Here is a 24,832-nt window from a genome sequence, read left to right on the forward strand (position 1 = left end):
GAAAGGGGAAGGAAGCATATGGCGTCTTTTGTTTCTTTGTTTTGTGTGTGTGTATTTATGTATATATGTGTGTATATGTATGTATGCATGTATATATGTATGTATTAGAGACAAGGTTTCTCTGTGTAGCTCTGGCTGTCCTGAAACTTGCTCTAGGGATGAAATGCATGCACACCCCCCTCCCCCAGCTGAAACTGACAGTCTGATTCCCTATTGTGCCTGTGTTTCTTACCAGCTCATCCTCTGCCAGACACTTGGATGGCATCTTCTATGCCACTGTGAACAGAGCTGCAAGCTTTCATTTTGGGGGTATATACTCAGAAGTGGGGGTACTGGGTCATATGACCAGTCAGAGATTGTTTAGGAACTAACAAGTTCTCTACATATTTAGAAATACTATTTCTCCTTCTTTTTCTTCTTCTTTTTCTTCTTCTTTTTCTTCTTCTTCTTCTTCTTCTTCTTCTTCTTCTTCTTCTTCTTCTTCTTCTTCTTCTTCTTCTTCTTCTTCTTCTTCTTCTTCTTCTTCTTCTTCTTCTTCTTCTTCCTCCTCCTCCTCCTCCTCCTCCTCCCCTCCTCCTCCTTCTTTTAAGCTTTATGTGTACAGGTGTTTTGTCTTCATGTATATCTTGCACACCAGAAAAAGCCACTGGATTCCAGATTCCATGGGACTACAGTTACAGACTTGGGAGGCATGGGGGTGCTGGCCTTTGAACTCAGGTCCTCTGGAAGAACAGTGCTCTTAACCACTGAGCTATCTCTCTGGCTCCAATATTTCATCTCTCTCTCTCTCTCTCTCTCTCTCTCTCTCTCTCTCTCTCTCTCTCTCTCCCTCCCTCCCTCCCTCCTTCTTCTCCCTCTCTCCCTTCCTCTCTTTCTTTTTTATTTTTTTTTCTACTTACCTTCAATAGCAGCCACTCCACAGATACAAAGTTCTCTGAATAGGCCATAAAAATCTGAGCTTACTCTTGAGCAATATGTGGTGAATGGACGACAGAGCATGGCCTTCTGTCTTGCTTGGTGTCTACACAGGTCCTCAGACAGGCCCAGAACCCTAGATCTTCTTTGGGGGAGGGGACACAGTGGTGCTATGAAAGCCTGTCTTCTTCTACTTACTCTCAGTTCATTATAAAGCATTTCAACCTGTTAATGGGTTCCAGGGTCATACTATCCTGCCTTAATTAAACTAATCCCCACATTATGATCAAGAAATCTCATAAAAATGATCTGTAACAACATCACACATAGGAGGTAAAATGAATTAATGTGAATCACACGGAAATGAGGAATGACAATTCTTGTGACCCTCCCAGAGGCCCTTATCAGCCATAGAAACAAAAAAGAGCTGACATGTTGATCCAAATAGAGGAAAGAATTAGGAAAAGCAGTTAAGGAAAGAAAGAGGCCCTTACAGATTTACATCTGCCCGATGAAGCCCACTCCAAAGCAGGAGTCCTGCATGAGTGCCATGTACCCTAACTACAGAGCACCAGGGGAGAGATACTGAAGTGTGCACTGTGCCCTGTGTCATCCAGTCAGTGGTCAGGCATGCCACGTCAAACATTTTTATGAACGGGGCACATGATCAGAAATATTTGGAGACAGTGGCTGGATAAAGAGTCCCTGTCATTCATCCTGGATCTTCCAGGCAAAACTGACACATCAGTTTGGAAGAATCACGTAACAGATACTGGAAGAGGGCTGGGGCAAGCACCCTATGTGGAGGACAGAACTTGACAGTGCTCAGGCAGTGTCACTTTTAACCAACACCTCAGGATTTCTCAAGACAGGAGTAAGGGCTGTGGACAGCCCTCGGGGTTCCCAGACTTCCCTCTGTTTCTCTTTTGTCGCTGCTTCCTGAAATGTCTTCCCTTTAATTGTGTCCCTGTGGACTTTGGCTGTCCCCTGTGTAGGATGGGGCTGGTACCTACTGTTCTCGAGGCTGTGGGGAGGAGATACTTAGCCGAGTGCCAAGAGTCCTCTAGGGGCAGCCTCGGATGATGACTGGACTATTCATTAACTCAGAAAAATGGTGCCTGGAAGCATCTTACCAAGTGTAGTTGTTCTGCGCTCAGGGTATGCTCGGGGTATGTAGTTGTTCTGCTGGTATGCTTCCCTTCTCAGAAGAGTTCAGTTTTCATGGTCTTTGTAACGTCAATGTTACATTGTTTTAATGGCTACATCATCGCTACCAATGGCTAGCCTCTGTTGTCTCCTCTGTCTACCAGCCCTTTCCTTCCCCTTCTTCAGTGCTGGGGCTAGAACCCAAGACTTTGTTCATGCTAGGCTAGGCAAGCTACTCAGCCCCAGCTTTGTTCATGGCACTGAGTGCTCCTTCTCTATCCGGTGAGCTCTCCCAGGTCTGGTTTCATTGCTCTCTTCGCAAGCCTGGATGGTGTTGGATACCTGATGGACCCCAGGTGTCTCTCTCTCTCTCTCTCTCTCTCTCTCTCTCTCTCTCTCTCTCTCTCTCTCTCTCTCTCTCTCATTGTTACTCCTGCTTGTGGAGCCAAGCAAAGAAAATGACCACTGAACAGTGACCCTGTGACAAGTTGGGGAAAGATAAGTAGAAAAGGGGGCGAGAAGAGGGAAAGGGAAGGAGAGGTAAGAACTATGCAAAGAAAGGAAGAAAAGGAAGAGAAAGGAGGGGGGGGGGGAGAAAGGAAGCAGGGAGGAGGATCTCTGTACACCTCCAAACTAACCCTCCAAGATCCAAAGAGCATCTTCCTGGTGGCCCTCCAGCGGCCCGGCCTTGCTCAACTCTCACGGCAACCCTGAGCGGAGCACTTGGGTCTGCATTGTACCAGCGGGGAAGCTGAGGCCTGGGAGGTTCCAACCTTTGTCTAGAAGCACCTCATCCTCCGAGAAGATCAGCACAGAGAGAGAGGTCACCCACCTGCCTCTGAGTGCCACCTCCCCAGAGCCCAGAGAAGGATCTTACCTGGGATCTGTGGGCGGCCATCTAACCCAGAAGACATGGGGTGCCTGAAAATGCCAGGAAAGGAAGTCAGGAACAGCTCAGGCAGAAATGAAGGCACAAAATGGGCCCCACATTCCTGGCTGAACTGGGATCAAGAGTGAGCAGAAGCTTCTAAGATCTCAGGCTCCGGGTTTTCCTCCTTCCAACCTATCTGCTACTCTGCCTGGAAGGAGGATGCCCACATCCTTCCCTGCCTCACCTAGCCTTCCGCCACTTCCTTGCCCCTCCCCTCTCTTCCCTTCCTTCTGCTTTTCCTTTCCCCTCACCCCCTCCTCTTCTTTCTCATTCCTCCCTTCTTTCATTTTCCTCTACCCTTCCTTCTTCCTTTCTTGCCTCCCCCCCCCCAACAGCAACAACAACAAATCCATGGCTTTTGTTTCTAAAATTATATCCGCACAACAACCTCTCTGCCAATTCCAGGCACACAGACCCAATGGACCAGCTCCCTTTGTACACTTCAAATTGACCCCAAGATAGCCCTACCCCACTTGTACCTCCTCCATTTGTTTAAGAGGTTGCTCAAAGCTCTTTGTTTCCTGACCGAAATCCTTCCATGGCTTCCTATTATCCCAGAGAAGTCCACACCTGACTAAGCATTCCACCCAGCGTCTGCAGCCTTCTCAAGTTTCAATCCCCATCCTTCCTGGGGTGGAGTGTCCCTGTTGTACCTTTGGTAGAGATGACTAGGGACTCATCAGATTACACCGGGACAGTTGGTGTTTGGATTAGCAGCAGGGGTGCGAGGCTAGATGCTTATTTGCCTTGTGGCATGCAGGACACCTGTCAGCTGCCGGAGAACGGCATGTCATACCAATTTTCCGAAGGGCCTCGGGTTCTTGTGCTTCCTTCTGCTACGCTGCTAGCCTCGGCTGCTGCCACGTGTGTTCCCAGCCTCCTGCTCTGGCCCATCTTCATCTGTCCACAGACCTCAGTGTTGCAAACACGGCTTCTTCAGATATGTCTCCCTAGGGTGCCCCCGTTTCAGGAAGTACGGCTGAGAGAGCCATGGCTCTTTGGTTCCTGGTCACTTTTGAGTTCCTCCATACCAGGAGGGATGGGTTGGAGCTCAGAGAAGACCCTGGGCATACAGTCTGGGGTGCCTTTGTGTCCAGGCAACTGAGGCAACCCCCCCGCCCCCCCCGCGCTGTATTTTGCAGGAACTTTCCAAGCTGGGCTTAGGGGTGGACACTGACATAGAACTTCGAACTCTGCAGCTGCCTGTGGATTACAGGGAGGTAAAACGGAGGCTCACCACAATCTGGGAAGATTTTCAACCACAAGTAAGTGATACCTGGAGAGGCTGTGGGTCTGGGAACCTGATGATGGGCCCAGGGCCTAGGAACTTTCTGGACCTTGATCTAGATTTGAAGGCTGGAGTACACCTTTTCCTGGGGCCCCATCAAGAGTGTGAATTACAAGCTTCTGTCGTAAGATTCTGGGTCTGTGTATAAGTTTATGTTGAAACACGAGGTAGATCTTAAAAGATGACTGGGGGCAAGTGGGCGGGACAAAATGGGAATCTGGTATTAAAGCTAGGACTCTAGGATAGCTCACACCTAAAAGAGAGGCCCTGGATTAAGCCCTGAGTATGGCTAATTCTGGCTGTTCTGAGGAATTTAAGGTAAAGCACTTTGGGCCTAGGAAGGTCTGATGATGATCCACCCAGGGTTGGTCCACCTTCAAAGCATCCTGCCAGGGGCCTGGTGTGATGGCTCACACTTTTAATCCTGGCACCTGTGAGTTTAAGGCCAGCCTGGTCTAGTTTATGAGTTCACAGCCCCATTCCAAATGAACAAAAGTCCTCTGCCTACATAGTAACTGAATATAAGCACTGTGTAAACAGGGGCACAATGCCAAGTGTGGTGGCGCACGCCTTTAATCCCAGCATTTGGGAGGCAGAGGCAGGTGGATTTCTGAGTTTAAGGCCAGCCTGGTCTACAGAGTGAGTTCCAGGATAGCCAGGGCTACACAGCGAAACCCTCTCTCAAAAAAACAAAACAAAACAAAACAAAACAAAACAAAACAAAACAAAACAAAAAAAGGACACTGACCAAACACTGCAACAAAATCCTCTGCAACTGTTTTCAAAAGAGGACAAATAAAGTCTAATAAGATTCGATTAGATTGTTGCTGGCTTCCTTTATGAAAGTTTCATTAAATACATGATTCTGTTAAAAGCCAGCATCTCCCAGAATCATCTTAGATATTTGCTTTTCCCCCACTCCAGGGGGGAAGAGAACACACAACCTCGGATGAGCCATTTGAAATAGAAAAGTCCTTTTTTTTTAAATCCAGAAAAAATGGGGAAAAGTCCTTAAATGCAGATGTAGCATGCCTAATTCAACCCAAAGATGTGTTCCTTTTGTATCAGCACCATTACTTAGTGGCCTAAGCAGGGCTCCTGGAGGACTTGGAGCTTGATCTGTTTTGTATCGGGGAGTGGGGCTCTGTCATCACTGGACCTCTCTTCACATCCAGTGATCTGGTGTCCTGGGATTTCTGATATGTATGTCCCTACAGCTTGCTGTGCATGTGGGCATGGACACTTCTGCCAAGGCCATCTTTCTGGAACAGTGTGGTAAGAACCGAGGCTATCGGGATTCAGACGTAAGAGGCTTCCAGCCGGAGGATGGAGTGTGCCTTCCCGGTGGCCCTGAAGTGAGGCTGTCTGTTGTCAACATGAAGGAGGTCTGCCGGCGTGTGGCTGTTGAGAATGTCGAAGTGGCCTTTTCCCGAGATGCGGGCAGGTACTTCAGGAGTCTGTGTGCCAAGTACCAAACAGGTGGGAGAGAGGGATTATCCTTCAGAGTCCCTTCTCCTCAAGAGGCTATCCTATGCCTATCCTACCATGTGGCTGCTTTGGTCACAGGCATCCTATTTGTCACAGGCACTGCAGATTAATTTAACCTCTTCTCCAAACGCTGACACCCCCTTCCCCTAAGCACCTTCTTCTCTCTTCTAGGGTTAAAGAAATACCCGAGGGGAGTTGGCAATAAGGGAGTCACTGTGGTGAAGGTGTTTTACCACTAGTTGTTTGAAAGGCCGGCTCAATCCTGTCCTGACTGCTTGCTGGTCATTAGACTCTGAGCCCAAGAACCAATGTCTGGAGTGTTCTCAGGCCATGTCCTTTCTCTATCAGAAGAGCCAAACTCAAGTGGTACTAGGCATGTGGGCATCCATAAACTCATGCTTCATGAAACCTGTACTTACTGCGTCTGGCATTGACAAGATCTGGGAGTAATGGGGAGTTTCATGTGGTTGCAGGTACATCTGCGATTACACCTACTACCTGTCTCTGCACCTTGGGACTGGGCATGCGGCTCTCATCCATGTCCCTCCTCTGTCGCCCTGGCTCTCGGCCAGCCTTCTGGGCAAAGCCTTGCGAGTCATCATCCAAGAAATGCTGGAAGAAAGCGGGGAAGTCCAGACTCAAAGAACAGCAGCTTAAGGGAAGCAGCAGGGGGATGCCTTCCTTAGATGAAATGGAGTGTTTCAGGCTTGGGCGGAGAAGCCAGCTGTGCTATGAGAGGCTCTAAAAAAGGGAAACAGTTACAAGGCTGGGGGTGGGGGTGGGGGTGTGGACACACAGAATCACAGTCTTACTTTAGTGTCTAAAGCAAGAAGAAAATCCCCAAAGGCGGATGCTTCATAAGGGATTAACTAGGGGAAGCTATGACCTTTGTGACTACAAAGGGCCACCAAAACCTAGTGTCAAGACCAAATGAACTGAATAGCTCTCAAGTGTTCTTTTAAAAAGATTTTATTTATTTATATATATGTATATATATTTTAAAGATTTATTTATTGTATGTGAGTACACTGTAGCTGTCTTCAGATGCACCAGAAGAGGGCGTCAGATCTCATTATGGATGTTTGTGAGCCACCATGTCGTTGCTAGGATTTGAACTCAGGACCTTCGGAAGAGCAGTCGGTGCTCTTAACCACTGAGCCATCTCTCCAGCCCCTACTTATTTATTTATTATACAATGTTCTCCCTGCATGTATGCCTGGATGCCAGCCCAGGGCACCAGATCTGATTATAAATGGTTATAAACTACCATGTGGTTGCTGGGAATCGAACTCAGGACCTCTTAAGCTCTCAGTCATCTTCCCTGCTTTGTTTTGTTTTATTTTGAGACACGGTTTCTCTGTGTAGCCCTGCCTGGCTGTCCTGGAACTCACAGAAATCTGCCGGATTCTGCAAGAAAATGACTTTACGAGATTCCCTTTGCAAATAAACCAGGGACATTTCACATATGACAGGGCCAAGCCACACTAAGGCAGATCAAAGCCCAAGGTGGACTGGGATGGCACAGGCCACCAGCACAGAACCTAGCTGCTTGGCTGGTCCCATGGAGACCCCTCTCTGTGAGCAAAGAGCTCCTGCCCCAAACCTTAGGCCCCTTTGTTCCAGGAGTGGGCTCCAGTGACACTTCAGGTCACTTGGCACCTGGTCAGACACATTTAAAAAACCGCCTTTAAACCCAGCACTTGGGAGGCAGAGGCAGGTGGATTTCTGAGCTCAAGGCCAGGGCTACACAGAGAAACTGTGTTTCAAATAACAGAGGCCCAGACCCCAACCACCATGAGCAAGCTCTTCCATCCCCCTCTGTGCCTCTCTAGTTTCTCAAGAGCCTAAGTGCCCATTTGCATTGTATTTTTTGTAAATAGCCTGGCATCCCCGACAATACTCCGCATCCTGTTCAGTCATAGCTGACAGTGAGTGGTTTGTATGCTTGCGAGCCACAGTGTAAAACACTGTTTTTTGCTGGTCATGTAATGGTTGGGAGGTCTGAAGCACGGTTCTGTGTTCATGTATAAACCTGATGAATAAAAAGCCCTGGTTCTGAATACCCTGAGAATGTGTCACCAACAACACACTAGCCAAAAAAAGAAAAGAAAGAAAGAAAGAAAAAGGTGTAGTAGGGGCCCTCAGCTTGTGGCTTGAATATGTTTTTTGTTTTGCTTTTTTTTTGGGGGGGGGGGTGAACAGCAGTATATTATAAATCTAGCTAGTAAGCAGGTGTTAAAAAAAGAATAATAAATTAATTCTAGAACCCTCTTAATAGGTGACTTAGCTGGGCAGGGGTAGCACATGCCTTTAATGACAAAGCTCCCTAGGAAGGCAGGTGGGTCTCTAAGCTCTAGGACAGCCTGGTCTACAGAGCAAGTTCCAGGTCAGCCGGGGCTACACAGAGAAACGATATTTCAGAAAGATTAAAAAAAAGTGTCTCAGACTCCGAGGAGAGCACGTAACTTTAAAAACAAAACAAAACAAAACAAAACTTAATTTTATGTGCATTAGTGTAAGGGTATCTCACCCTTAGATCTGGATCCCTTGGAACTGGAGTTACAATTGTAAGCTGCCATGTAGGTGCTGGGAATTGAACCCTGGTCTTTTGGAAGAGCACACAGTGCTCTTAACCTCTGAGCCATCTCTCGATTCCTAAATAGTCTTTTAAAGGTCTAGTACCAGGCTGGCGAGATGGCTCAGTGATTAAGAGCGCCGACTATTCTTCCAAAGATTCCGAGTTCACCGAGTTCAAATCCCAGCAACCACATGGTAGCTCACAACCATCTGTAAGAGATCTGATGCCCTCTTCTGGGGTGTCCTAAGACAGCTACAGTGTACTTACATATAATAAATAAATCTTAAAAAAAAAAAAAAGGGTCTAGCACCTTCATCCTTAGAAGCAGCTGCCTCTGGCCAGGCTGGCTTTTGGTAAGCTGGAGGCATAGTACCAATCCAGGACAGCACAGAAATAGGACCTTCAGCGTCATCTAGTGAAGCTCCCTGGGCATCTGGTGAACAAAACCCCCAGGACAGGACGAGATTGGAAGGTGTGCTCTTTGATTATAAATCCAAATACCCATTGGGTTTGGCTACTTGGGAGACTCACTGGGTCTTGAGTTGCCTCTGATTTGCTTCTGCCACCTATGTCTCATCGATCAGTTCTTCACCCAGCGTCCTGATTTTGTCACTGAGTTCCCCCATTCTCAGTGTTCAGTGAGGCGGCCGCCTACTCCCCCAGGAGTCTAGAATGTATGGCTTGGTTTATTTTCCAACCCAAACCATTCATCACCTTCCCATGGCAAAGACGGAGAGGCCAACATCTCGGAGTTACCTGTGGGCAACCTAACGACTCAGCACCTTGCAGCCAGGAACTCTCTCTCTCTCTCTCCAGCACCCTCAGGCAGCCCAACTGTGAAGCATTACCAAGGACACAAAAATGCACGCACGCAAGTTTCTGGCAACCCTGCCCCACCCCCAGACTCACATATACCAAACCCATCCTGTCCTTTTGTCAACTCAAGGTCCAGGGGACAAGCCTGTGAAGCAGCGCTGAGACCTGTGCTTCATGCATTCTGATTTTCCTCTAGCTGAGTTAGTGGGGAAGACAGTAGCTTCTTCAGACTCAACAGCAATTTGCATTCGGAGAAACCCGGCTGTCAGGGATGCAGTGATGCTTTTCTTGTGCATTCCCGAGTGACACACACACACACACACACACACACACACACACACGAGGCTCAGCTTCCCGGGGAAGTGGGGGATGGCTCCAGAGTGGAGAGGAGACCCACTGGGAGACAAAGGTGCATACAGAATTCTTTTATTTAACTTAATCCGTGTGGTACTTTTACTACTAGAAAAAAGCAGAGTAATAGACTCAAGTGGCCTGAGCTTCAGCCATTCAAAATAGACAAAGTTTCTTTTTTTCATAATGTAAAGAATCCGAGTATGTCGCAGTAACAGGAATAAATTCTTACAACAGAATATACAAAAACATTGAATTTTTTTTCATCTACTGATTTTCTTTTATAATATAAACAGAGGGTTTTTTTTTTTAGGAATAATTTATACACAGAAAGTTATTTTATGTAACAAATTGGCCATATTATTATCTTTTTTAGACTTTTTTTTTCTTTTTTAAGAAAAAATTTAACAAGAAAACTCAGAAATGCATTATTGGCGATGTGTCCGCTCCATCGAGCCTTTTGACTTTGTTTGTTTTTAAATCCCAGAGGTAGATGAACTCTGGCAAAACTTACTTCAACCTCACTGGCATAGGAAGCAGACAGGGGTTGTCACCAGGCAGGCACCTACTCCACCTGTACATGTGTCTGCACACTGCCCAACACCCACAAGAAACTGAAAGACCAAACCAAACCCACAAATGGTTCCCAGACCTTTTTCCTGCAGTGTTAGAAAGTTCCATATGTTTTCAACAACGGTATCTTGTGGAACCAGAGAGACATGGCCGATAATGCATGGGGAGCCAAAGGACATGGATCTTAATTCGAAAAATGGGGGCGAGGGGGACACACATTGTGGTTTTTGTTACCAGTTTGTTCTGTATTAGAAAACAATGGACCTTCGGCGTTCGCCATTAGATACAGGTAGGCACAGCGTTCTTTAGGATCTGAGGCACATGTGCCAACGGGCTGCACATCAGAGTCATGTGATCACTGTGAAGCCATTCCAGTGTCCTGAAACCCTCCCATCTCCATAGTGTTGCAGAGCTAGGACCAGCCACATCAGCCAGATGTCACCATGGAGTGCCATCTCTTTGCTGGGTGGCCACACACTGCTATTCCCATGGCCAGCAGTGCTTTCCATCTGTTTAGGCTGCTACACTCCACAGGGAACAGTGAGTACCAGAGAATTCCTTTCCCCAGCAAAGGGTTCCAAGATCAAGATACTGAAGAATACAGAAGTACTTTTTAAACCACTGGCATTCCTTTTGTTTTTGTTGTTGTTGTTGTTTGTTTTGTTTTTATTTTTATCTTTTTAATTTTTTAATTTTTATTTTTTTTTATTTTATTTTATTTTTTTACAAACTAGAGCAGAAAGCATGTGGGAAAGAGGGTGAACCACAATTTGGGTCCTGGGGAGAATTTCTTTTTAATTAATTTTTTTTAAGTTTTTATTTTTTATTTTTGGCATATTGTAAAGCTAGCTAGTAAACAAGTGTCAAAAAAGAAAAAGGAAACAAAGGGGGGGGGGGAAAGACCACAAACACATATTTTTGCACACACAGAGAGAAAAAAAAGTGTTTTTAAATTATTTTCGGCAATTATAAACTACAAACATTTTATAAAATTATTCTATGTTCTTACAAAAATGCAATGAAACATTGAATTAGTTCTTGTAAACCAGAGCTTCGTCAACGACTACCCGTAATCTAATGGACTGAGAAGCCCTATTGAAAGGATAATGAGTAATTTAAAGAACGGTTTACTGGGAAGATGCAGACACAAACGTGGACACAAAAATCAGTGATTACGAAGTTCTCACAGAAACCAAAATCAAATCAATCCCTAACGTCATGCCCCAGACCGACAACTCATCTGATGAGTGTGATGGAGTCTGAGTCCTTCAGCACGTGGCTTAGCTCTAAGGAGAAGTTTCCAGAGCAGGATGCCAAGTTTCTTATCTGAAACCAAATGCCCACAGTTGACTCCCCAGCCTCCACGTGCTCTGACACCTTCAGACACCATCAAGTCCAAATATGGTCCATGCTTCTTCCAGGCCCTTTAACCCTCTGTCAGCAATTCCCATCATGTCACGATGCCGGTTACCAAGGCTGCCTACTGCACCGTCACTCTGTCATCCCATCAAGGAATGTTCGTTTCTCTAAATCACCAACTGGTCATCCAAGCTGGAAGCCCAAAGCAAAGACCCCTGGCCTGTCCAAGGTCTGTATCTTCAGCATCTCTGGCAAGAGAGGTTCAATTTTACATAGACATCCTGTCTTGAAGTTCTCATTTGTACCACCACCTAGTTCAAAGCGGACTGATAAAAGTTTGACCATCATCACTGGTTCTTAAGGGGTGGATCTCTCTGGTCCAGGTCTCCCAAATGCAGCTGCTTAGCCCAGGAAATCAAAAGACATCAGACAGACATAAAAGTAACATGAAAAACAAAAAACCAAAGGAAAAAAAAATCCCAAACCGTAAATTCATTACTGCTAAAATGGGCCAAAGCATTTTGATGGAGTGGTCCAGTCTCCTCCTGGATGCCAGTGTGCCTTCAGCACTCTGTGGCCACTCTCAGAGGACCCAACGACGATAAGAGAGGACCTTGGGTAAGCATCCTAGACTCCTCACCCACATGAGCTCAGTGTGACCTTGCCACCACTGCTTGCTTACCTCAAGGCACAGCCACTGCCAAAAGAGGTGGGCTGCTAAGGCCGAGGCTCCAGGAGCTCAGGCTGGCTTAGGACTTGGCATCATACAGAGCTCATCCATCTGTCAGCCCACCCTAAAAACACTCCTGTATACCACTCCGCCATCTGCTCGTCTCACCGTGATCACTTTTCTAGTTTATGAAGCTGCTTTTCCTACCGTTGAACTGTCCTGAGTCATAAGAAACAGGCAGGTAGGAAAAAGAGCAACCTTGAACAGTCTTTTATATCTCAAGGAGGGAGCCTCATCCCATCTCTGAATCCAACGTTAGGACATTCCTGAAAGGAGATGGGGAAGCGTGGGCCTCACCCAGCTCAGGTTCAGCTCTATCTCCACGCCTCAGGAAGGGCTGTGTGGGGGCACACCTGGATGTTCACGTCACCTGCATGCTGTGCCTCAGTGGTTCATGTGACTTCAAGCAGTGTGAGCTCCTATCAGAAGGGGGTTGGGGGTGGGGGGTGGGGCACGTGAAAAAGGCCACGACTCAGCTTGGTAGGAGTACTTGAAGCTTGTAAAGAGAGAAATCAGGAAGAGGCGGGGAACATCAGCATGAGATCAGGTTAGAACTGTGGGTATGATGCCTTGCAATAGTCGGGGTGCGTCAGTCCAGCAGAACGACTGCGCCCTCGGACAAGCCGACCTTTTCTTTTTATTGAAGTGTTTCCGGAGCGTTAGTTTATGACGGCCACTATGCTGTTGGTGCCGTCTCTCTACTTAAAGGAAAAAAAATAACACCCACGCAAAAACAAAAGAACACCAACAACTCGGACAGTTTCAAAAATAATAAGGAAAAAAAAAACCCTTAAAATCAATTGAATGAGCTGTAGAAATCCAGTTGTGGAAAACCGGCAGGTATGTGCGAGAGGAGAGGCCACTATCCCAGAGTGTCACCTACAGTGTAGAAGAAAACCCTGATCAAACAGTATCTCCCAGTGACCCTGTGAGCATCTAGGAACCCAGAGAAGGGCAGCATTCCAGCAGGAGGCAAAGGGCTCCTGAGCTTAACCGAACTGTTAGGCAGTTTCTCCATACTGGGGGAAAAGATTAGCCACCTCGGTCCCCAGCTGAAGTCCCCAGGGCCTGTAAGAGCAGCTGCTGGAGTTGAGGATTGCACTGTCCACCTGTGAGCAGCAGACGGATGGGTGGACAGAGGCAGAGCACAGGGAAGGCTAGGCGCCAACCACTGGCCTTCCAGCCTCAAGATTTGGTCAGTCCTTGTTTAGCCCTGGGGGTTGCGGGGGAGAAGGGAAGAGGAGGGAAGGACAGCAGCCTGCAGGGGGCGCAGGCTTTGTCTTGCCCCCTTTTTTATACTGGCCTTCTGTCAGAAGCAGAAGGGGGAGCTCCCTGACGGCTGTACCTCTAAGAGGAACCAATGCCAAGAGAGCAATGGTGGTATGCCCCTGCCTCGGTGCAGGTCTCAGAGGAGCAGCTGAGGGGGCTGACAGGGCACCCTGACATGTGCACACATTGGGACTCTCAAGACAACCTACGTGTGAGTGCCTCCTGCCCTCAAAACCTGGGAGTACCTGCTCTCTTAGGGATAGAATTTGTCAGTCAATCTGTATAGAAAGTTCCGTTCCAAAGTCAGCCAGCTGAGGATGGGCCGGTGAGTCCCCCTCCACTGGCGTGCTGTGCTCATGGTGACTGCTGGGTTGAAAAGTAGGGGACCAGGTGAGGAGAAAGACCAGAGTTGCCCTAGGAAAAGTGGGCTTTTGGAGACAGAGCAGGAAGAGGCTGCTGATATGAGTTAGTGTTGCTTTAACCCCAGAATCCAGCCTGGCCCCTCTCTGCTTCACCTGGGTATGTGGCCTGTGGAGTGGCTGAGGTTACCAGTATCATTGGCCTACTGTCAGGTACTGAGAAGTGTGAGATGTATTATATATATATGTGATATATATATATATGCACACACACACATGAAAAACAAGAGTGAGGTAGATAAATGTTTGAAAAACAAGCCCCCCCCAAAAAAAACCCCAAAAAACTGTCCCATCTAATACACACATACACAGAGATCATATACCTTTTCCTCAGCATTTAAATTCATAACAGGGGCTTCTCTACAGTGATTAAAACAGGTATCACAAAATAAATTAAAACTCCTACACGAGATACCTTCTTATTAAGCTTCCCCCCTCCTTTTCCCTTTGTTAAGGGGAAAACCCTGTGGGGCAGAGGCTAGGAAGAGCCATAAGCCTGAACCTACAGACAAGCCAGACAACTCCAGCTTTCCTTCCTGCATCTCATCTCCAGTCACAGCTGCAACCATCATCATCCAACAGTTTTCCTACTCCTAATTTAAATATTCCCACCCAGAAGCATCTCTTGTGCAGTCACTGCTCTGGTAAGAAGTGCTAAATCGAAACCAAACAGGACCCCTCCCCCCAACCCCACTCCAGGGGGGCCTCCAAGCCCAGAGCTCCCGGGATTCTGGTTAAAGAGGAACAGCAAGGGGCTCTAGGGCCACTGTAGGGTCAGCTCTACTCCGCCTTGGGATTTCCGACCCGGGAGTGGGCTTTAGCACACCCACTAAAGTTGCTGCTCCTGGCCATGGGGTGTTGGTGTCTTACATCTTCCTCCCAGGGAGGCCACCCCTTCAGACAAGCTGGTTCTAAAGACAAGTGGGTCTGCTTGTGAAGGAGGTAGCAGATGGGCCACTGGGCCAGCTCTGCTGAATCCTGGGGACTCAGCAGTTATTTTGTGTGTGTGTGTGTGATAGAAGGATCAAATATTCATTTAAATAATAATCCAATGACTATTGTATGCAGTTAAAACTGCTATTGTATTCCCAAATTGGTGCGTGCGTGCGTGTGTGTGTGTGTGTGTGTGTGTGTGTGTGAACCAAAGCTAGGAGAGAAAGCAAAGTGTGACTTTCAACAACGGGGACTAGAAACACTAAGCCAGGATGTGTGGGATTTTTAACCTTTTTGTTTCTGACCTGAGTTTGTGGCATGCCTTGCACTGGAGCAGATGCTGTGTGCGGGGGAAGCGAGGAAAGGAGAGAGTAGGGCCCAGGAGTCCGTGGGCTCTGGACTCCCACCCTCCCCACTCCCTCACCTGTGACTGTGCTCACAGGGCCTATGGGTTAGAGGGTAATGAATGGGGCTGCAGGGAGCAGGGGAAGGGAGATGTATTTATAAAAAAGGCATCAAACAGTTCATGGCAAGTTATGTCCTAGAAGCATCAGTTGCCGGAGAAGAGGAAGAAAAACCACACTCTAGTGATAAGCAGAGGAAGTTTCTTGGAGTGAGCAGAAAGGAAGAAGGGGTAGACCTGAAAGTTTCATAGATTAAATCCACAAAGATAAAGAACAAAAAAAAATAGCAGCTTTTCTTTTCCTGTACAGACGTATAGATGAATATCTGAACTGTAAAAAAGTTATAAAACTGACATTAAAGACGATGTGTATGCAAATGTTTCACGGTCTAACATAGAACTGAGAGACCCATGAAGAAGTCCTAGTAACAGACCATGTGAAAGCTCACACCGCTTGGATCCGCTGCCTGGGCGGCTCCAGGCTGCTGTGGCTCTGAATCCCTTCCTCGCACATCCGTAACCAACAGCCAGGCCAAGTCCCTGGAACCCTTTCTCGTGTGTGGCCCTCAGGGGAGGGGCAGGAGGGAGGTCGGGGAGGGAGACGAGGCTGGTATGAGGACCACCTTGACCCACAACCTGACCTTCAAGCTTGCCCATGGCCACTTCCTCCAGAATTCTTGGGGTGCTGTGGGTGGGGGAGGGGTGGAGAACCAGTTCTGCTTTCCCCTTCTTCAAGGAGGGCGAGTTCCATCTTGTCCAGTTCTCCCAAACGGTAACCATGCAATGAGACCCAGGAGATGTGGGCTGGGAGAGCCGGGCACAGTGGGGGCCTCAGCACATGTCTCTCAAATGTTATTATCAACCAGACACCATGGTTCATCCCATGCCTCTGGACAAAGGGAAATCAGTGCAGGGAGTATATGCATGTGAGAAAAACCAAACTGAAAACAGGATTTTGGCAAAAATGGCAGCGTGAAAATGATAGCCACGGATGAACAATGGCCCTTTTAAATTTTGGGGTGACCCTAAAAAAGGTTAAAAAAATTCCATCTCAGTGTGTGAATTTTTTTCTTTTTCTTTTTTCTTTTTTTTTTGTAAAGACCTACGGTGTCAGGCAGGTGTATGCGGGGTGATGAGGAGCCCCAGGGGCAGCCATTAAGTCAATCTGATATTTTTTTAAAAAAGAAGGCTTCCCAGATGGGCGTTCACAAACATTTTTCCACTGTAAAGCAGAAAAGAGAGAGAAAGGAGAGCGTGGAAGTGGAAAGGGAGAGGACAGAGAGGGAAGGCAGAGGAGAGAAAAAGGCAGAGAACGAAGAGACTCAATTCTCGAGTGTCCTGTTGCTATTAAGTGTTGTCATTAAGGTTTGCAGAGGCCCATGTCAGTTAAGGGTTCGGGTAAGGGAAATAAAAAGCTGCTTGCATATTGAAAAAAGGAAGGTCCCAAATGTGTTTACTGCAGAGAAGCCGTCTCCCGTGGGCAGCAATGGCAGGTCTGAAGATCCACTGAGGTACAGGAGGCTTGTGAATAGATTGTTACAACCTGCTCTCCCCTCCCCGCCCCCCGCCCACCGAGTGGACGCACACACGTTACTGTTGGCGCGTGCTTCGGTTCTGTCCGAGGATCAGCAGGTCGAGGACTGGGGCAGAGGCAAGGCCCTCTCGTTGGCACGTCCCCCGTTCATGTGAGCGTAAGGCTGTCTCTCATCAAAACTGGCACGAAGAACCAGCACACCAGGGCCCGGGCCATTCTCAGCCTTGTGTCCTGAGTGTCTTTCAGGCAGAGGCAGGGAGGCTGAGGAGGCTGAGGGGTCCAGTGGGACGCTCTCCATGTTCTCGGGCTCCATCTCCAGCTCCATCTCCAGCTCTTCCGGCTCGGGAGGCTTGTTCTCCTCGCTGTAGTAGAAGGAGACCTCCTGGAAGCTGGGCTCCATTTCATCCTTGATGCTGCCGATGATCTCCAGGAAGGAGGGCCGCATCTTGGGGTTATACTGCCAGCACATGCGCATAAGTTCAAACCTAAGGGAGCGAGGGAGAGGAAAGGAGTGAGCTGCCAGAGAGACCCAGAACAACTGTACCACCTCTGCACTCCCTGCTTCCCATCTGGATGCTGCTGGCATCCTGCCATGTATCTTGCCCAGAACCCAGGCCCAGCCACAGTGCCAAGCCCAGACTCACTTCAAGTCTTGGTTCACCGATTCCACTACGGACGGGGTTGTATTTATGATAGCACTGCTAAGAGATAAAACCGACTTCCTGTCTGAAGCACCTCTCTGGCCACACATTAACCAGAAGGAAACCTCTCTCTCTCACTAATGAGAATCACAGCTTTCCTGACAGGCACCATTCTCTGTATCTCACACCAGGGCTATTTCTAAGTTTCTTCCTGGCACCAGGGTGCCCCTGGCAGTGGGCCTGAGGGAGGAGGCGGCAGGGGTGCCAGACAGACGGAGCACATATCCCAAGCTTGCTATCTCACGCCAGCACCTGCTCACTGTGGATGTCCCATGAAGGCAGATCCCTATCCTGAAGATGTAGGAAGCCCAGGAGCAGAGTTCTAATAAGAAACCTCAAGTCGGATGCCAACGAACCAAGGGAAGTCCTGAGCATCATTTTCTTCTACAAACAAGGCCAAGGTAAAAACAGTATAAAGCCCATGACGTACCTCCATCACTCCCACAAGGTCACAAACCTTTGCAAAGCTTCCTCGTCCTCGAGAGTTACGTGGGCCAGCTGGCACACAGGACAGAAGAGAAAGACTGCTCATGCAGCCACCGCCCTGACCAGCAAAGGCCTGGGTGTAGACAGTGGAGGAGACCCTGAGCAAGTGAAGGTGTGTATTGCTGACACGTGCAAGGCCATGTCAAGGACCCCAATGCCCCAGTCCCATGGGAGTGGCAAAGTCTACCCTAGTGATGCTCAGAGAGATGGTAAAGCCTTCCCCTGAGGTCCGAGTTGCAAGTGCTGACAGTGTGTGCAGAATATGTCCACTGTCTCGTTCTTCCCCTGGAAGTTTACAGCCTGAAGACGGCTTCCCTGCAGAGATGGCTAAACCTGCCTCCATGTTCAGCTGTATATAATAATCCTGCTTCCTTGTTTATCTGCATGCAATAATCTGCCTCTCTGTTCAAATATATACGCTAAACATACTGAGCTTCCAGAGCCCAGCCCACGCAGTCCCAGTTTCTCTATACCCAAGTACACACTCTTTGTTCATTCCCTTGATGCCCTCAAGTCATAGTTCTGGTACCCAGGCCATGCAGTGAACCAAACCTGGGCTCTGACGGATGGACAGACAGGCAGGCCAGACAGAAGACAAGGATAGGGTGGTCATGATTCTGAGGGCAAGGGGTACCTAGAGGCTCTCAATTACAGGCGTGTGAGACCAAAGCACTCTCCACCTATGCTCCTCCAGGAAATTGTGTTTTAAAACTCCTGGCTCAACAGACGCTTTACACTAAAATCCACAAATGGAAGTTCGAATATATAGGAATCTCAAAGCACCCTGAACAGGCCTCTAACAATCTATCAGGCTGATCACTGGACACTTCACTTCTTTACAATGGGCCATGCAAATAATCCCACAGGGGTAAGAGCATGTGAAGGCAACCTATTGGTAGGTGTGAAGTTGCCTGTGCAGAGAAAGCCACCCTTGCCCATCTGGCCAGCTTCCTTGGACTCTGTAGGGTCAAGTCAGGCCAGGTGGAAGATAGTGATCTTAAGAGAAAATTGAAAAAAGGTGCATTGGAGATCCACCTCCAAGAATTAAGCATTCTGGAGGCCCAGGGTGAAGCCAACCAATTACAGCGGAGCCAGGTGCAGCTTGGAGCCTGCTGTTAGCGGAATTCTACCAGAGCAGAGCTGGTTACACAGCACCCGTGGCTATTTCTAAGCTCCTTTGTAGGCTGAGTAGTTGAGACAGCGGCTGTTTAGCTAGGAACCTTACAATATTTGCTGCCTACTCCTCTGGGGATAAAGGAAACATCCCAATTAAGTGGCCAATGTCTTCGACGGAGGAAAACAAACTGGACCAAAGACGAGGCTAACTAGGTATTCTCACCGGCACTAAGTGACTGACTGGTCCTGGTGGTACATGACAGGTTGCAGGTAGGTACTAAAAGCTCTGGGCCTGGGAGTCACGGTCAGTCCCCGAGAGCCAGAGATGTCTCTTTACTCCAACGATTACAACACATTCTCATCGTATGCATAAGGGAAAAGCACCAACCACAGCAGCATTTGATCATTTGTCTGAAGTCACACAGGGAGTGAGCAGGAACGGAGCGAGGCTGTCAGACAATGCAGCTTTACTGTAAGTAACCATGGTCTCACTAGCAGACAGCGCTCTCCCGGCTGTCCACAGAGAGCCGGCTTGGTCTGCATAGACAGCAGGCAGGCAGCAAGCTCCCCTCTGGTTAGATGGTGCAGAAGTCTGTTTTCCCCTGTCCCCATCATTTCCCGAAGGATTAATCGGAATGGGAAGCAGACACAAGGAGCTTAGCTCTGTGGCCAGGCTGCAATTTCCTCTCTGGCTGACAGGCCTATCCCTGAATAGAAAAGTGCAACCCGGGGCAAGAACATGAGATGTGTCTGGCCCCAAGCCCTATGGCCAGGGGTGGGGGGGTGGGGCTGAGGAGGTGCCATGGGCAGGGTAGGGATGAGGTGACATCAGTAAAAACAAGCCATGTGATGCCTCTTTTAAATCATCCCAGAGTCAGCCCTTCCAGGGCTGCCCATAAAAGGAAGTCTTTTTTGCTCTGTGTGATTTAAGACCTTGTTTTTTTTTTTTTTTTTTTTATAACTCTTTCCACAAGAAAACTCTCCAGTAGACTCTGGGATTAATAAGCTGATAAAATGCTCCCTCTAAAAAGCACACTTTAAAACCACTGGACAGCTCTGATGAGCTGGAGCCGTGATTTACAGATTATGTCCCTCTGTGAAGGTGCACACCTAGCTCTCCTCTAGCAGTGAGTGCTATCCTGGAGTGTATGCACACCGTTATGCCCATTCCTCACTTGGCTTCTGAGCCCCCAAGCACACCCCGTGTCTTCAGCTGGACAGGCTGCCATCTATGTGAGGCACTGGCAAACTGAAATATGCCCAGGACCTCATGTATACAGTACCCCTGCTGCCGCCTGTTAGTACTGTACCAGGTAGTAGTGACTCTTACCAGGGATCAGACTTTCAGAAGGGCCAACGGGACTGAGTGGGTCCTCCTCTAGCATCTCAAGCAACTAAGGTTGTTTTAGGGTCTGCTTCTCAGCCGGGACCTAGATGGGGATGCTATAGAGCCCAGTTGCTAGCACACAGTTGATGCCAGCAGACACCGTCACCTGCCTGTGATCACTCTATTCAGTTTATCTCTACAAAACCAGACTGGGATTCCCAGCCTCCTGGGAGTGGAAAGGAAAAGTGCAGAAGTAGTCAGATTGGACCGAGTGTGTCTCAGCTGCATCTGAGCTGGTGACGCTCGGCTAGTAAAACGTTCAAGTTCCTTCCTGAATCCCGCATCCCGAAGACTTGGCATGTGAGCTCTGGAGATGTTACTGGATCAAATGGATCAATTCTGTGGCTGAGCTTACATCATCGTCCCATTCTGCAGCACGAGGGCTGGAACCTGTTTCAGGATCTCCAGGTTCTGTGAACTCTAGGACTGGCCCCTGACCTCAGCAGGGTTCACTGACAAATCTGAGGCCCTGAAATCCAGGGGTAAAGATGTGAATGATAGGCTCCCCTGACCCAGCCTCACAGAATTTGCTAGATCAATTCAAACTGAGCTATTGCACTGACAGCCAGACCTGGATAACCTGGTGTTTGGTGGCAGCCTTTCCTCTAAAGCTAGAACACTTTGTAATACACAAGGCTGGACACTTAGCTACTCCTGAAGCAGACTGGTTCACGTGTAGGGATGACGAGACCAAAGCATGGCCAGAGAGAGGGCTGTTCCTGCCTCAGAACCACACCATGGAAGTCCTTCCTCTACGTGTGAGACCCAACAGGCTTCAGACTACTCCCAAGAGTGTTTGCTTACTGTGCCAAAAAAAAAAAAAAAAAATCCTTTCCCAGAACACATCTTCCTCTCATCAGCGTCTCAGCCAAATCAGGGCACCACACTCCTACTGGAGCAGCCCGGCTCCCTTCCCTTCACTCTGTTCTTTTCTTAGAAAAGAGACGGATCTGCCAAGGGGGTTCTTAATGGCAAAGCAAAAAGGCCTCCTGAATCAATCATTTCGCATCCAAGAGCAGCCTCCGTGTATAAGCTTCCTCCTCTCTATGCTGGGAACAGGAAGTCCACTGCCTTTCCCATAGCAGGTGGCTCCTTCCCAAGCATATTAAATTCATACCAAAAAAAAAAAAAAAATCCAGGCAGCTGGAGATGGATCAACTTCAGGAGTTCCATGAGTTTCTCAGACAAATGTTTGCTCCAGCATAAAAGAAAAAACAACAATACCTCTCCTGTGACCAGCCCCAAACCACAGGAACAAAACTCACACCTGCTCTTTTGAACGGTTTCTCAGCTCGTGAGACAGTGCTGATCCTGGTATCCAAACCAAGGCTGGTGGGGCACACCCTTACAAAGACTCAGAGGCAGCCATGCTCCTACTCCATCCTTTCACCTTTGCCCAGATACTGACTATTCTCGCAATGGACGAGTAGGATTGCCCTGCACCACTGAGGTCAAATTAAAGCTATAACAGCACTCAGAACCCAGAGCTTCTCTAGGCAGGCCCTCTGCATCCTGTACGCCTTCGGAGGTCAGTTTAGAAAGGCCACAGTGGCAGTGTTCTCCGTGAAGATGCTGCAGGGCACAGCAGGCCACGGACCAGCCAGTGGCTCAATATGGCCTGCTGCCTATTCAGTTTTGTAAGGCCCTCCCCCAAGCAAGAGGGTTTTTTTTTTATACTTGCAAACAGCTGGGGCAAAAACAAACAAACAAACAAACTAACAAGTCCCCCACACCCCACCCCCAAATAGGAGTATATTATAAGAAGAAAACGAGAGGAATTCAAATTCCAATATAAAGTTTTAGTTGGGCGGCTGCAATCCAAGCACTAGGGGAGTTTGGGGCAGGAAGATTATCCTAAATACCTGGGCTACACTGACTCCATCCTTGTTGATTCCTGAATCACAGTGGCAGAGCAGAGGAACTGGAAGGAAGAGTGAGCATGCGGTCCACAGCACCACCAATCCTCTCCAGTGTGTTAGAGAAATCCCCTCAGTCTATGGAGTGGTCCACAGAGAAGCCACGGCCTCTCACACTACACAGAACCATCACCGACCCTACCGCCCTGTAGTAAATCCTATCTCCTTACAATCACCCCACGTATCGGGATGTCTTCATCTGTGGGAAGCCCTGCCTCAGACCAGCAGCTATCTTCTGGAGACCCTGAACTAGCTAGTGTCACCTCATCGAGCCCCTCCTAGGTTTCATTAGAAAGCCTGTGAGATGACAGTTTCAACTGTTGGAGCCTCACGTGGGACTAGGCTAGCCCACACCTTGACATCTCAAGATTCAGAATACAGTCACTAGCACCTCTGTGTGCTCTGCCCACCACCTGCACTGCACGCCCAACCTCTCCATCTGTACACTGCCTCACCATCCAAGGCGCCACGAGAGTGAGTGCTGCGCTGAGGAAGAGAAGGCCAGGGGTAGGCAGAGTCTTTTGTGTAGAAGAAATCTTGACAACCTCCCTGGGATTCTTTCACTAGTGGAGCTGAACCTGTTTTGAAGTGTTTCTGGAAAACTGTATGGGTCCTGACGTATCAGTGGGAACCTGCTTTGATGTTTAACCCCGAGATGCAGAGCAACAGCTGAGCCCCGCCTTAACGTGTGCACATCAAATGCAAGTCCACTGCTCTCAACCTGTACCCGATGAGCCAATCAGAATACCTTCATGTCTTCCTTGAAACGTCACTCCAAGAAGTGCCATTCTCGGGGCTGGAGAGATGGCTCAGCGGTTAAGAGCACTGACTGCTCTTCTGAAGGTCCTGAGTTCAAATCCCAGCAACCACATGGTGGCTCACAACCATCCTTAATGAGATCTGATGCCCTCTTCTGGTGCTGTCTGAAGACAGCTACAGTGTACTTAGATTTAATAATGAATAAATCTTTAGGCCAGAGTGAGTGGGGCCAACCGGAGTGGGCAACCTTTGTTCCCAGCAACCACATTAAGACTCACAACCATCAGTATAGCTACAGTGTACTCATATACATAAAATAAATAAATCTTTTTTTTTTAAAGATTTATTTATTTATTATATGTAAGTACACTGTAGCTGTCCTCAGACACTCCAGAAGAGGGCGCCAGATCTTGTTACGGATGGTTGTGAGCCACCATGTGGTTGCTGGGATTTGAACTCTGGACCTTCGGAAGAGCAGTCGGGTGCTCTTACCCACTGAGCTATCTCACCAGCCCCCATAAAATAAATAAATCTTAAAAAAAAAAAAAGTGCCATTCTCCAGACCCACTGAGCCACCAATATCAGATGACAAAGCAAGGCCTCTACTCAAGAGAGTACAAATAAAAGGCCCACATGTGGAAAGATTCTTCCCCAATTTTGGCAACACCAGGTAACCTTTGAGGGGTGGAGCCTAGGAGGTTGCCAGGTCATTAGAAAGGTATCTTCAAGATTTAGGACCCTGCATTAAAGGGGTTCTCAACCTTCCTAATGCTGCGTCCCCTTGTCGTTGTGACCCCCAATTATAACACTACTTTATAATTGTAATCTGCTACCGTTATGAGGGAAAATGGAAACATCTGTGTTTTCTAACTCCTGTGAAGGGGCAAGGGGTCACGACCCACAGGTTGAGAACGGCTTCTCTAATGGCTCCTTTTCACTTTCAAGCCACAAAGTGAGACTATGTGCTCTGACACACCTTTCCTACCGTAACAGTTACCTCACCACAAAACCAATGGAACCCACTGCCGCTCCCACACTGGGAGCCAATGTGAAATGCTTCTCCTTGTAAGCTGTTTATCTCAGGGAGTTTCTCGAGTCACGCCAGCTGAGCACTGAGGTGGACATGACACCACGTGTGTACTGCCATTGAGTGACAACTCTCACCACCAATCGATGCAGGATGTTATTTTTAACAGAAGTGGAGCGAGGCAACCATCTCACCAACCCCCCCTAGGGTGTGCCTATGAGCATGTCCAAAGAGGGGTGAGCTCAACCATGCTGTAGGTCCATGCAGCTCGAAGGGATTAAGAAGACAGCAGATGGTCTGTGACCTTGTGCTGGGGCTATCTGAGCTTTAGCCTACCCGTGCAAGAGAGTGACTCCTGACCACAGAGCTCTGTGTGAGCATGCTGTATGGACCTTCCAGGGGCTTGGGGAGAGCTTTCAAATCTGGCTAAGCAGTAGTAACTAACTGTTGCATTTTTGTCTTAAAAATTAAATTTTGCATGAAAAAGATGAGCCAGGATTGCTAACTGTCCTGTATTTCAGAGATGGGAGATGGGGGGTAGTGGTGGCTGAGACGCCATGGTGCAAAGTGCCAATGAGCACTGGGGGACCAAGGGGCACAGGATGAGATTAAGGAGCAGCACAAAGTCACAGATCCAACAAGCTCAGCAGCAGAAGGATAGATAAGCCCTCTTCTAATCCTCTCCTGTATCCACAAGCAACGGAGGG

The 24,832-nt window shown here is 48.2% G+C and overlaps 2 protein-coding genes across 6 annotated transcripts in view; one reads left to right on the top strand and one right to left on the bottom strand.

The window, feature by feature from the left end:
* The window catches only part of Pgpep1l (pyroglutamyl-peptidase I like), a 31,532-nt gene extending 23,726 nt beyond the window's left edge, over positions 1-7,806 (top strand). Inside the window, exons 3-5 of the mRNA XM_029479964.2 lie at positions 4,135-4,257; positions 5,498-5,724; positions 6,242-7,806. Of these exons, the coding sequence (XP_029335824.1) occupies positions 4,135-4,257; positions 5,498-5,724; positions 6,242-6,425 (534 nt within the window). The 3' untranslated portion in view covers positions 6,426-7,806. The remainder of the gene's footprint in view (positions 1-4,134; positions 4,258-5,497; positions 5,725-6,241) is intronic.
* A 1,766-nt stretch (positions 7,807-9,572) lies between these two features.
* The window catches only part of Igf1r (insulin like growth factor 1 receptor), a 283,747-nt gene continuing 268,487 nt past the window's right edge, over positions 9,573-24,832 (bottom strand). For all 5 annotated transcript variants that reach the window (XM_021166846.3, XM_085841652.1, XM_029479326.2 and 2 more), the window contains one exon: positions 9,573-17,218. In XM_021166846.3, coding sequence (XP_021022505.1) covers positions 16,825-17,218 — 394 coding nt within the window. In that variant the 3' untranslated portion in view covers positions 9,573-16,824. The remainder of the gene's footprint in view (positions 17,219-24,832) is intronic.

Source organism: Mus caroli, unplaced genomic scaffold (assembly GCF_978045245.1).
Source record: "Mus caroli unplaced genomic scaffold, Mus_caroli_1 scaffold_8, whole genome shotgun sequence".
Classification (NCBI taxonomy): Eukaryota; Metazoa; Chordata; class Mammalia; order Rodentia; family Muridae; genus Mus; species Mus caroli.